This window comes from Hyla sarda, chromosome 3 (assembly GCF_029499605.1).
Source record: "Hyla sarda isolate aHylSar1 chromosome 3, aHylSar1.hap1, whole genome shotgun sequence".
NCBI lineage: Eukaryota > Metazoa > Chordata > Amphibia > Anura > Hylidae > Hyla > Hyla sarda.
Genome location: NC_079191.1, coordinates 155,896,081 through 155,907,067, shown reverse-complemented (window position 1 = coordinate 155,907,067; position 10,987 = coordinate 155,896,081). Strand labels below are relative to the sequence as shown.

The 10,987-nt window shown below is 44.5% G+C and overlaps 1 protein-coding gene across 1 annotated transcript in view; it reads left to right on the top strand.

The window, feature by feature from the left end:
• Positions 1 to 8,044: 8,044 nt before the first annotated feature.
• MCCC1 (methylcrotonyl-CoA carboxylase subunit 1) overlaps positions 8,045 to 10,987 on the top strand; it is a gene marked incomplete in the record, with an annotated part of 49,647 nt that continues 46,704 nt past the window's right edge. Inside the window, 1 exon segment of the mRNA XM_056565296.1 lies at positions 8,045 to 8,259. Coding sequence (XP_056421271.1) covers positions 8,192 to 8,259 — 68 coding nt within the window.

Sequence of the window (10,987 nt, the reverse complement as noted above, 5' to 3'; positions counted from 1 at the left end):
CTCCTTCCCATTGTCTCATGACTTCCAGCAGTTCCAAATCTATTTTCACTATAGAGACATTGGCCCAGATTTATGGCGCTGACCATTTTTTCCCACTACGAAAGAGAAGGCGGCCCGGGATCTATCCAACGAAAGGCCACCGCCTTTCTAGCCAAAATCAGCATCTCACAAAGGTAAATCCTCATGTGGTGATGCCAGGACTCCTCTGAGAGGACCCCAAATAGACAAATCAGGGGTTCCAGACGGACCACGATAGAAATAAGGGAGGAGAGAAAGTCAATGAAACCCTGCCAGCATGTGTGGAGGAAGGGACACATTCAAATCATATGCCAGAAGTCGGATATAGGAGAATAACATTTATGGCAGGCATTTGAAGGCATCTGAAAAGCCTCTCCGGGGTAAGATGGCTATGGTGTATGATATACATCTGAACTAATTTGTTATTTGCTGCTGGAGAGACTGTTAAGTGAGAGGACATAATCTCCGACCAATCCTCGTCAGTTAGAGAGGGGATGCATGCCTTTCAATAAGCCTTTGCCGTGTCAGCAACCTTAGCAATTTTTGCCCTAGTAAGGTGGATATATAGGATAGATACTAGGCCTTTCTGTCCCTGGAAACCAATGAAAGGGTAAGGAGGGTCTGAGGGATGGGAATTGGGCAGTCAGGGCATGACAAAATTGGAGATATCTATAGAATGCCTCAAGGGGAATATTAAAGTCTGATTGGACCTGGGTAAAAGATTTCAATACATCATCTTGAAACATGTCACCCAGCTGAGTAACCCCATGGACCATCTAGAAAGGAGGGTTTAAAATGTCCGTCGTGAGGGAAATGGGGGGTTATTCCACAAGTGGAGGTCAGCTTTAATATCAGTAAAATAAGTAACAGTTTGTGTCTGTCGCCAAATCTCTAGAGCTAGCTTATGAAGGGTTAGGAGCCTGTGGACCCGAAGGGGCGTGCCCTCCAAGAAGGCCCATACGGAAGTGAGACCTAAGAAATGAGCCAGGTGATGCTCCACATCCGGCAAGGGATCAGAAGACACTCAATACAGAAGAAAACAGAGTTGACCCGCCAGGAAATAACCTTTAAAATCAGGAAGCGCCGCCCCCGTCAGGTCCTTAAGGCATTGCAGAGTGGAGAGTTTCAGCTTTGATCTATTAAACCCCCTCCCTATAAAAGATGGCATAAGGGAGTCAAGGGACTTAAAGGAGTAGCGCAGTGGAAAATAAACAGGGAACCGGTAATCTCTACTGGATACATGGAGGGGGCGTGTTGGCCGCCGCTCTGTGCGGGAGTCAGCACACACCCCCTTCCTGCAGACTGCCAGGGCCCCGTTCAGTAGATCACGGGGGGGGGGGGGAAGGGCTAGAGGTCGGACCCCCTGCGATCTATAACTTATTTCCTTTCCTTTGGATAGGGGATAAGTTATCTTTAAAGGGATATTCCAGGCCAAAACTTTTTTTTATATATCAACTGGCTCCGGAAAGTTAAGCAGATTTGTAAATTACTTCTATTAAAAAATCTTAATCCTTCTAATAGTTATTAGCTTCTGAAGTTGAGTTGTTGTTTTCTGTCTAACTGCTCTCTGATGACTCACGTCCCGGGAGCTGTGCAGTTCCTATGGTGATATTCTCCCATCATGCACAGCTCCCGGGACGTGACATCATCATTGAGCAGTTAGACAGAAAACTTCAGAAGCTAATAACTATTGGAAGGATTAAGATTTTTTAATAAAAGTAATTTACAAATCTGTTTAACTTGCCGGAGCCAGTTGATATATATAAAAAAAGGTTTTGCCTGGAATACCCCTTTAACTAAAGAACTTCTTTAAAAAGGTAACTGGGACTGGGTTAGAGGAATGTTCTAGCAGGTATAGGAGCTTAGGTAAGATTTTGCTTGAGACCGCCAGCAGCAGGTCACTCCATACCCGAAACTTATCCCTGATATAGGAGAGGAGGGACAGAATATTGACTGGGAGATCCAGGCGTGCGTCTCTATGTATAACAATGCCTAGGTATTTAAATTGAGTGACAACAGATAATATACAGAGGATGAAGGGTCCATGCTGCTTCTGCAGGGGCATATAAGCGGATTTCATCCAGTTAATCAGCAAACCTGAAAAGTCCCCTAAACGGTCAATGACAAAAATAGCATGAGAGAGCGTTACAAGGGGTTGGGACATAAACAGGACCATATTGTCCGCATAAAGGCTGAAACTATCTTCCCTCAATGGTGCCATGATATGCTGGGTCCTGTCAGAGGAGAAGGGCCACCACCACCACCACGAAAGGGGGCACCCCTGGTTTGTTCTCCTGCCCAACACAAATGAATCAGAAGAAAGGCCATGCACAATCACTCGGGCATAGGGAGATGAATATAAAATCGATACCCACTTAATGAATTTAGGGCCAACACACCCAAGGACTTCCCGCAGGTACCCCCATTCTACCGAATCAAAAGCCTTGGCTGCATCTAAGGAGGCCAAGGCCTAAGCCTCATTCAGCGCCTCTCCTACTTGGACTGCGACCTGCACCCGACATAAGTTCTCCAAGGTTTATTTACCAGGTATGAAGCCCGTCTGATCCCCATGTATAATAGAGAGTATAACCCGGTTCAATCTATTAGCTAACACTTTTGTAAGGATCTTACAGTCCACATTAACCAAGGAAATGGGTCTATAAGAACCACAGTAAAGGGGGTCTTTGTCTGGTTTGAAAAGAACTACAATATTGGCATCATATATAGTGGATGGAAGGCAACCAGCCTCAAAAGCAGCATCATACATAGCTTTTAGGGGGACTGAAGAAGGGTGGCGTATCTCACATAGACCTGCACAGGGAGGCCATCGGGGCCAGGTGCCTTGCTGTTCTGCATGTCTACGAGAGCCTCAGAGATCTCGCCCACTGCAATAGTGGAGTCCAACAAGGAAACAAAGTCAGGGGATAGCACAGGAGCATTCTTAATTTGAGTGTATATTGAACATTTTTTAAACATCCCTTGTGAGAGACTAATTATTTCTAATAGTTCCTAAATATTATGTGATCTATATCCATACTTTGTGTAACAAAATAATTTAAAGTAACCCCTCCTTAACCAGAAATGTACCACAATTGTGCTGCCATGTAGTAATCCCTCAAGTTTGGCACTGCCAGGTCAGCTGCCCTAAACATGCACAAAAAACATTTTTTCTTTATCTTTTTCCTTCCCCATATTAGCTTGTTTAACAATTTATCAGATTTTTTTTTAACCAATTCTCCAAAAGATGGATGGGGGATGCGTGTAAAAATGATAAAAATTGAGGTAGAATAGACATCTTTGTCAACAGAGCAAATACACAGCATAATACGGCACCTGTCACCCTACCCATATCCCGTATTTGACCTGAGCCTGTTTCCAGAACCTGTTGTGCCTTGCTGACCTCCTATGCCTGACGTGGACTGTTGACCACACCTGTACTCTCATCAAGCCTGCACCACCTGGCTGAATCTGAACTTCTCAACTCTGCTGCTCTGAAGATTTAGCTCTGGTATAATAACTCTGCTACACTGAACTCTGCTTTTCTACGATACTACCACCTACAACATCAGCTTGCCTTTCCTGCCTTTTACTGTAGCTCCCAAATACCAGCAACCCTCATGCAGGCCCAGATCATGACACTCACACCACCATGCTTGACTGTGGACAAGACACACTTGTCTTTGTACTCCTACTCTAGTTGCTGCTACACACGCTTGACACCATCTGAACCAATTTAGTTTATCTTGGTCAGACCACAGGACATGGTTGCAGTAATCCATGTTTAGTCTACTTATCTTCAGCAAACTGTTTGCAGGCTTTCTTGTGCATCACCTTTAGAAAATACTTTCTTCTGGGAAAACAGTAATGCAGATCAATTTAATGCAGTGTGTAGTGTATGGTCTGAGAACTGACAGGCTTACCTACTCTCCCTTTAACCTCTGCAGCAATGCTGGCAGCACTCATATGTCTCTTTTCCAAGGACAACCTCTGGATATGACGCTGAGCATCTGCACTCAACTTATTTGGTCAATCATGGTGAGGCCTGTTATGAGTGAAATGGCTGTATGGTCTTGCCCACTCTGCTGCAGCTCAGTTTCAGGGTCTTGGCAATCTTCTTATAGTCTAGGCGATCTATATGTACAGCAACAATTCTTTTTTTTTTCTTTTTTAACCCTCAGAGTTTTTTGCCATAAGGTGCCATTTTGAACTTCCAGTGACCAGAATTAGACAGTGTGAGAGTGATAATGCAAACTTTAAGACACATGCTACCTTATAAACACTATTGAGTCATATGCCACCAAGGAGGGAAAATGGCTATTTGGGCCCAATGTGAGGCGTGTACTCTGCCTTTGTTTTTATGTATGGTTCTTTTTAAACCCATCGTGACCTATGATGTATATGATATAAGGGGTGGGTGGGTGTGTGTGTGTGTGTGTGTGTGTGTGTGTCAGAGAATGGGAAGACTGTACACCCAGCCTGGTGCCCTACCCTAGCCCTTTCACCTGCAGTACTGACAGCCAGCCCCAGGCCCCTTACTGCACATCCTGTCACCCTTCCTTCTGCTGTAGTTCCTGTCACCCTCCCTCCTGCTGAACCTCGTGGAACTGCTGTCTCCCTTCCCCCCCCCCCCCCCCCAGCTGAAACTTTTGTCACCCTTTCTCCTGAAGCCCCTCCTGTCATTTTCCCTCCTGCTGCCCCTTCTGTCACTATGCCTCTTGCTGCATCTGTCACTCCTGCTGCACCTCCTGTCACTCTCCTTTCTGCAGCACCTACTGTCACTCTACCCCCTGCTGTACCTCATGCCTATGCTGTCACCCTCCCTCCAAAAAGTGTGGAGGAAAAAGCTACACGTTTTTAAAAATATAACCCCGCCACTAATATAAAAAAACACAAGTTAAAAAATAAATAAATTAACATCTGTCCAAACTATTAAATTATAATATTCCTGATTCTGTGTGGTCAACATCAAAAATGCAAAAAAAAAAAAAAAAATCCAAACAACCAATTTACTGATTTTTCATCACATCCCAGAAAAAATCTGAATAAAAAGGGATCAAAAAGTCAATTCTATACAAAAGTGGAAATGATAAAAAATACAGCTCATGACACAAAAACTGAAAAATCGCACTAGTCGTTTTAAAAAATAGGAAAAATCTTGGCTTTGTTTTTCACAGGCTTCAAGATTCAAAGAAAATCAGTTAAGCCCTACATTCTATGGTACAATAAATTAAACAAATAAAGAAAGAAAGAAAGCCAGTAATAAGGTCAACTTGTCCATCATATGACTGTCGGTGGAAAAATAAAAATGTTATGGGTCTTAGAAGAAGAAAAACATAAGCCAAAAATCAAAATTCAGGGGGTCGGGAAGGGGTTAATTTATTTATGGTATAACATTTTTTTTTTTTTTTTTTTTTTAAAGTTGTATTTCACTACATGATCTAAACATTTTCTTGATTTCTAAGTTGAGGTAACTCCAAATATTAATGTATACACAGTATATTATTAGGTAATTATTTTGTCATTTTTTTGTGGTGTGCTGGTCTATGAACGTTTTTGATTAACAGCAAACATTGCATCCCACATACATACATAACAATGACCCCCATACAGACTAAAAGGCACCCCAACAACTTCAAACACCTCACTCAATGCCCCCATACGCACTTAAAGGCACTAACACTTTTATACACCTCCATACTAGAATGCACAATAAGGGCACATTCACACGCAATGCTTTGACTGCATACACTAAACAATGCTATGCCATAGCATAGCTCAGTGTAAGCATTGATCAGTGTAATATGTGCTGGATTGGACAATAGAGAGACGATTGAACAGTGAGGAACAGGGAAAGGAGCCTCCCACTGTCCTCTCAGCTGTTCGGGACGTCGTGATTTCACCGCGGTGATCCCAAACTGCTCTGCTGAGCTGACCGGCAGTATTTTCTCCCGGTTTAGACACTTTGATCGCGGCATCTTAAAGGTTAATATCGATCGGTGATGTCTGTATTTAGCCGCGGGTCCTGATTGCTGATAGCAACCGGGACCCAGCAGGTACGAAGCACACTCAGCTCCTGAGCTCGCTTCACATAACGGGAGTCGGCCACGGGCGAAAATATATGCTAGTGGTCATTAAGGGGTTAAAGGGGTAGTCCAGTGGCAAAAAACTTATCCCCTATCCTAAGGATAGGGGATAAGTTTGAGATCGCGTGAGGGCCGGCCGCTGGGGCCCCCTGCGATCTCTCTGTACGGGGGCCAGGCTCTCCGGCCAGATAGCGGGTGTTGACCTCCGTACGAAGCGGCGGCCGACACGCCCCCTCAATACATCTCTATGGCAGAGCTGGAGATTGCCGAAGGCAGCGCTTCGGCTCTGCCATAGAGTTGTATTGAGGGGGTGTGTCAGCCGCAGCTTCGCGTGGAGGTCGACACGCCCCCTTCCCACGGGCTGTCGGGGCTCTGTACAGGAGATCGCAGGGGGCCCCAGCGGTCGGACCCCCCGCGATCTCAAACTTATCCCCTATCCTTAGGATAGGGAATAAGTTAGTCACCACTGGACTACTCCTTTAAATCTCTATACACACCAGAAGGCACTCTAACAAACACACTATGGGGGAGATTTATCAAAACCTAAGAAGGACATGTCTGGAGGAAAAGTTGCTGAGTTGCCCATAGCAACCAATCAGATCACTTCTTTCATTTTTAAACAGGCCTCTGCAAAATGAAAGAAGTGATTTGATTGGTTGCTATGGGCAACTTAGCAACTTTTCCTCCGACAGGTTTTGATAAATCTCCCCCTATGAATATGTCTAACGTCTTCATTTACCTCACATACACACTAGAGGGCACTCTACCAGCTTTATACACATCAGAAGACACTGGAACAACTTTATACAACACACACAACGGCACTCTAACACCTCCATATACACACACGACGGCACCCTAACAGCTCCATATACACCAGAAGGCCCACTAACAGCTCCATATACACCAGAAGGCCCACTAACACCTCCATATACACCAGAAGGCCCACTAACACCTCCATATACACCAGAAGGCCCACTAACACCTCCATATACACCAGAAGGCCCACTAACAGCTCCATACACACACACGACGGCACCCTAACAGCTCCATATACACCAGAAGGCCCACTAACACCTCCATATACACCAGAAGGCCCACTAACACCTCCATATACACCAGAAGGCCCACTAACAGCTCCATATACACCAGAAGGCCCACTAACAGCTCCATATACACCAGAAGGCCCACTAACAGCTCCATATACACCAGAAGGCCCACTAACAGCTCCATATACACCAGAAGGCCCACTAACAGCTCCATATACACCAGAAGGCCCACTAACAGCTCCATATACACCAGAAGGCCCACTAACAGCTCCATATACACCAGAAGGCCCACTAACAGCTCCATATACACCAGAAGGCCCACTAACAGCTCAATATACACCAGAAGGCCCACTAACAGCTCCATATACACCAGAAGGCCCACTAACAGCTCAATATACACCAGAAGGCACACTAACAGCTCAATATACACCAGAAGGCCCACTAACAGCTCCATATACACCAGAAGGCACACTAACAGCTCCATATATATACACACACACGACAGCACCCTAACACCTCCTTATACACCAGAAGGCACTCTAACAGCTCCATACACATACACACACACACACACACACACACACGACGGAACCCTAACACCTCCATATACACCAGAAGGCACCCTAACACCTCCATATACACCAGAAGGCACACTAACAGCTTCATACACACGTCACGTCCCTCAGGACATCCCCGCCTCCATACACTACACGGTACCTCGAGACGAACACGAATTTAGACGCCCCTATACACATCAGAAGACACTGGATATTTGAATAAGCCGCATGCTGAACTAGCGGTCACATGGAAGAGACAACATGGTCACGTGTTAATTGATCGTGACGTCACGAAGGTCCTTCAGAGGATCGCATTAGCCGTTCCCATACAGTTAATTTGTGAGATATAAATAACCCCAGTATTAATAACGACCACAGTTCGGTTTTGTGTCTGTCACCCAAACATCACAGGTGATCCCCTCTGGTGTCCTTGTGCGGAAGGGGCGTGTCAGAAGTGTCACCGGGCTGTCACCGAGACACCAACATGGCGGCCTCCTTAGTGTTTCTTAGCAGGGGACGCTGTCCGGCCCTTTCAGCCCTGCTACATTCCCGGTGGGTTCTTTATTGCAGCGATATGACTTCCGTTTATAAAAGCTGAGATCTGATCATCCGCATTGCTATCCATAGGTTTATATCTGTATAGATAGACTTGTATGCACCTGTCCTTATATGTATCGCTGTACTCATCACACCTACTGGATAAAGATACTTGAGTAGTTGTCAATAGCAACAGCTCAGGTCTCTGCTACTTTTCCAAAAATTCCTTAGACAAATGACATGTGGAATCTGATTGGTTGTTGAGGACAACGCCTTCACCTTTCTTTTGTACACATCTAGTGTTGGCTAGTATTCACAGGATTTACCTTTTGAGGATGTATATTTCGCCTTAGTGGTTTTGATGTGATTTTTAAGACTACAGCATATAAACAACCATGTGAATATACCCCTATGTGTGTCTTTCCTGGATGCAAAACATCTCTGAACATAAATTATAAGAAAAATCTGTATGGTTTATGATTTCCACTACTAATTGTATTTAAAGGGGTTATTCAGCTTAGATAAATGTATCCCATATCCAAAGGATGGGGATAAGTTACAGATCACAGGGGTTCTGACCGCTGGAACCCCCGCAATCTCCTGCCCGGCGCCGGGTTCTCCTGGGCTGTACTCGGGTATCTACGGCTCTTCCATAGTGATGCATGGAGGGGACGAGTTGACTACCGCTTCATGTGGTGATTGACACAGCTCCATGCAGGAAGACGCTATCCTTTAAATAGTGGATGGATTTTTCTAAGCTGGACTACTTTAACACTTCTTCATATGCTTATTTAATATCTTTAAGGGATCGTCCTATTTAGGCGCACTCATGCAGAGACTCTCTGTAAGGCCCAGTTCCTGTATATCATGTATATGATGACAACCTGACAAAATGGGATGTTGACATATAAGTGTATGGACAGCCATGGACCTCTTTGACTTTAAAGGGGTACTCCGGTGGAAAACCTTTATTTATTTTTTTAACCAACTGGTGCCAGAAGTTTAAACAGATTTGTTAATTATTTTCAAGTAGAATGAAGATGCACTCACCCCGTCTTGTAGCAAGAAAAGCTTCATTTATTGTTGCAGTGAGGTAACAGGCAAGACCCTTGCAGCTCGTGTAGGGAGTCGATGCAGGATGATCTTGAGCGTCCAGCACCAACTCCCTACACGAGCTGCAAGGGTCTTGTCTGTTACCTCACTGCAACAATAAATGAAGCTTTTCTTGCTACAAGACTGGGTGAGTGCATCTTCATTCTACTTGAAAATAATTAATGCGGCTTGTGTGCACCACTAGATAGCATCCCTACACCCCCCCCCCCCCCCGCCCACCCCAGCACTATACCAGCATCTACCGTGTTCGAAGCTTGTTCACACTTGATTACCGGTAGACTGTTGCATGGCGCCGATGGTGCTCAGCATCGCTGTACCTGCTTCCTATCTACATTAGATTTGTAAATTACTACTATTAAAAAATCTTGCTCCTTCCAGTACTTATTTACTGCTGAATACTACAGAGGAAATTCTTTTCTTTTTGGAACACAGAGCTCTCTGCTGACATCTCTGTCCATTTTAAGAACTGTCCAGAGCAGGAGAAAATCCCCATAGAAAACATACGCTGCTCTGGACAGTTCCTAAAATGGACAGACATGTCAGTAGAGAGCACTGTGTTCCAAAAAGAAAAGAATTTCCTCTGTAGTGTTCAGCAGTTAATAAGTACTGGAAGGATTAAGATTTTTTAATAGAAGTAATTTACAAATCTGATTAACTTTCTGACACCAGTTGATTTAAAAAAAAAAAAAGTTTTCCACCGGAGTACCCCTTTTAATGGCTTCAATGGTGCATAGTGCTTAGCCTAGCGAGGGGTTACAGTAAAGCAGCAATTTATACAGATAGCTGGTTTACTGCATATTCTTGCTGGGCTTGAAATATACAGTGTATACCTCCTGCACAGCCTAAGCTGTCCCCGATGTATAGCTGTTGGTATAGCTCAGCTCTGCTAATAGCACGGACAGTATATGGCGCGGCGCTATTCAGCGATGTATACTGTATAGCCGGCACCGATGAGTAGTGATTCTGTGCGTCACTACTTACATGTACATATATAAGCATTCCATTTTCACAGGTTGCCAGCCTATATGTGCCATACAGGGCAACTTTAAAGTGGTAACTGTGATTGGTTGGAATTGGAACAGACAGTTTTTCTTGCAGACACTTTTGATTAATGTGCCCCATAGTTCTCTGCAGGTGTCAGCTGTAGGCAGTGTCCGTATACAGTATGCTGGACAATGACTGAACCTATACTGGTGCTTTCTCTTTGCCAAAGCCAGAAGTGGGTGCAATACACAGGCAAAGTATGAAGGGAAGACTTTTGTATCCACGCCTGGTTTTGTCTTTAAAAGGAAATCTGTCATCAGTGTCACCTGCATTAACCTCTCGGTACAGACAGATAGTGCAGGTGATACTGATGACAACGGTACTTACTAGGGCTGCATGATATGGGGAAAATGTGCGATTGTGATTATTGGCCTAAATATTGCGATTTCGATATGGAATGCGATATAATAAATAAATGGTGAAATCCCACCATTTCATGTCCAATCTCCTCCATATTACAACTATCCGCCCAATTCACATCTCCTCTATTTAATTTCTATCTTCTCCCTGTCACATTCTCCCCTCATGGTCACATCTTCTCCCATCACATCTTCCCCCACCCCCAATATCACAACTCACCCACCCC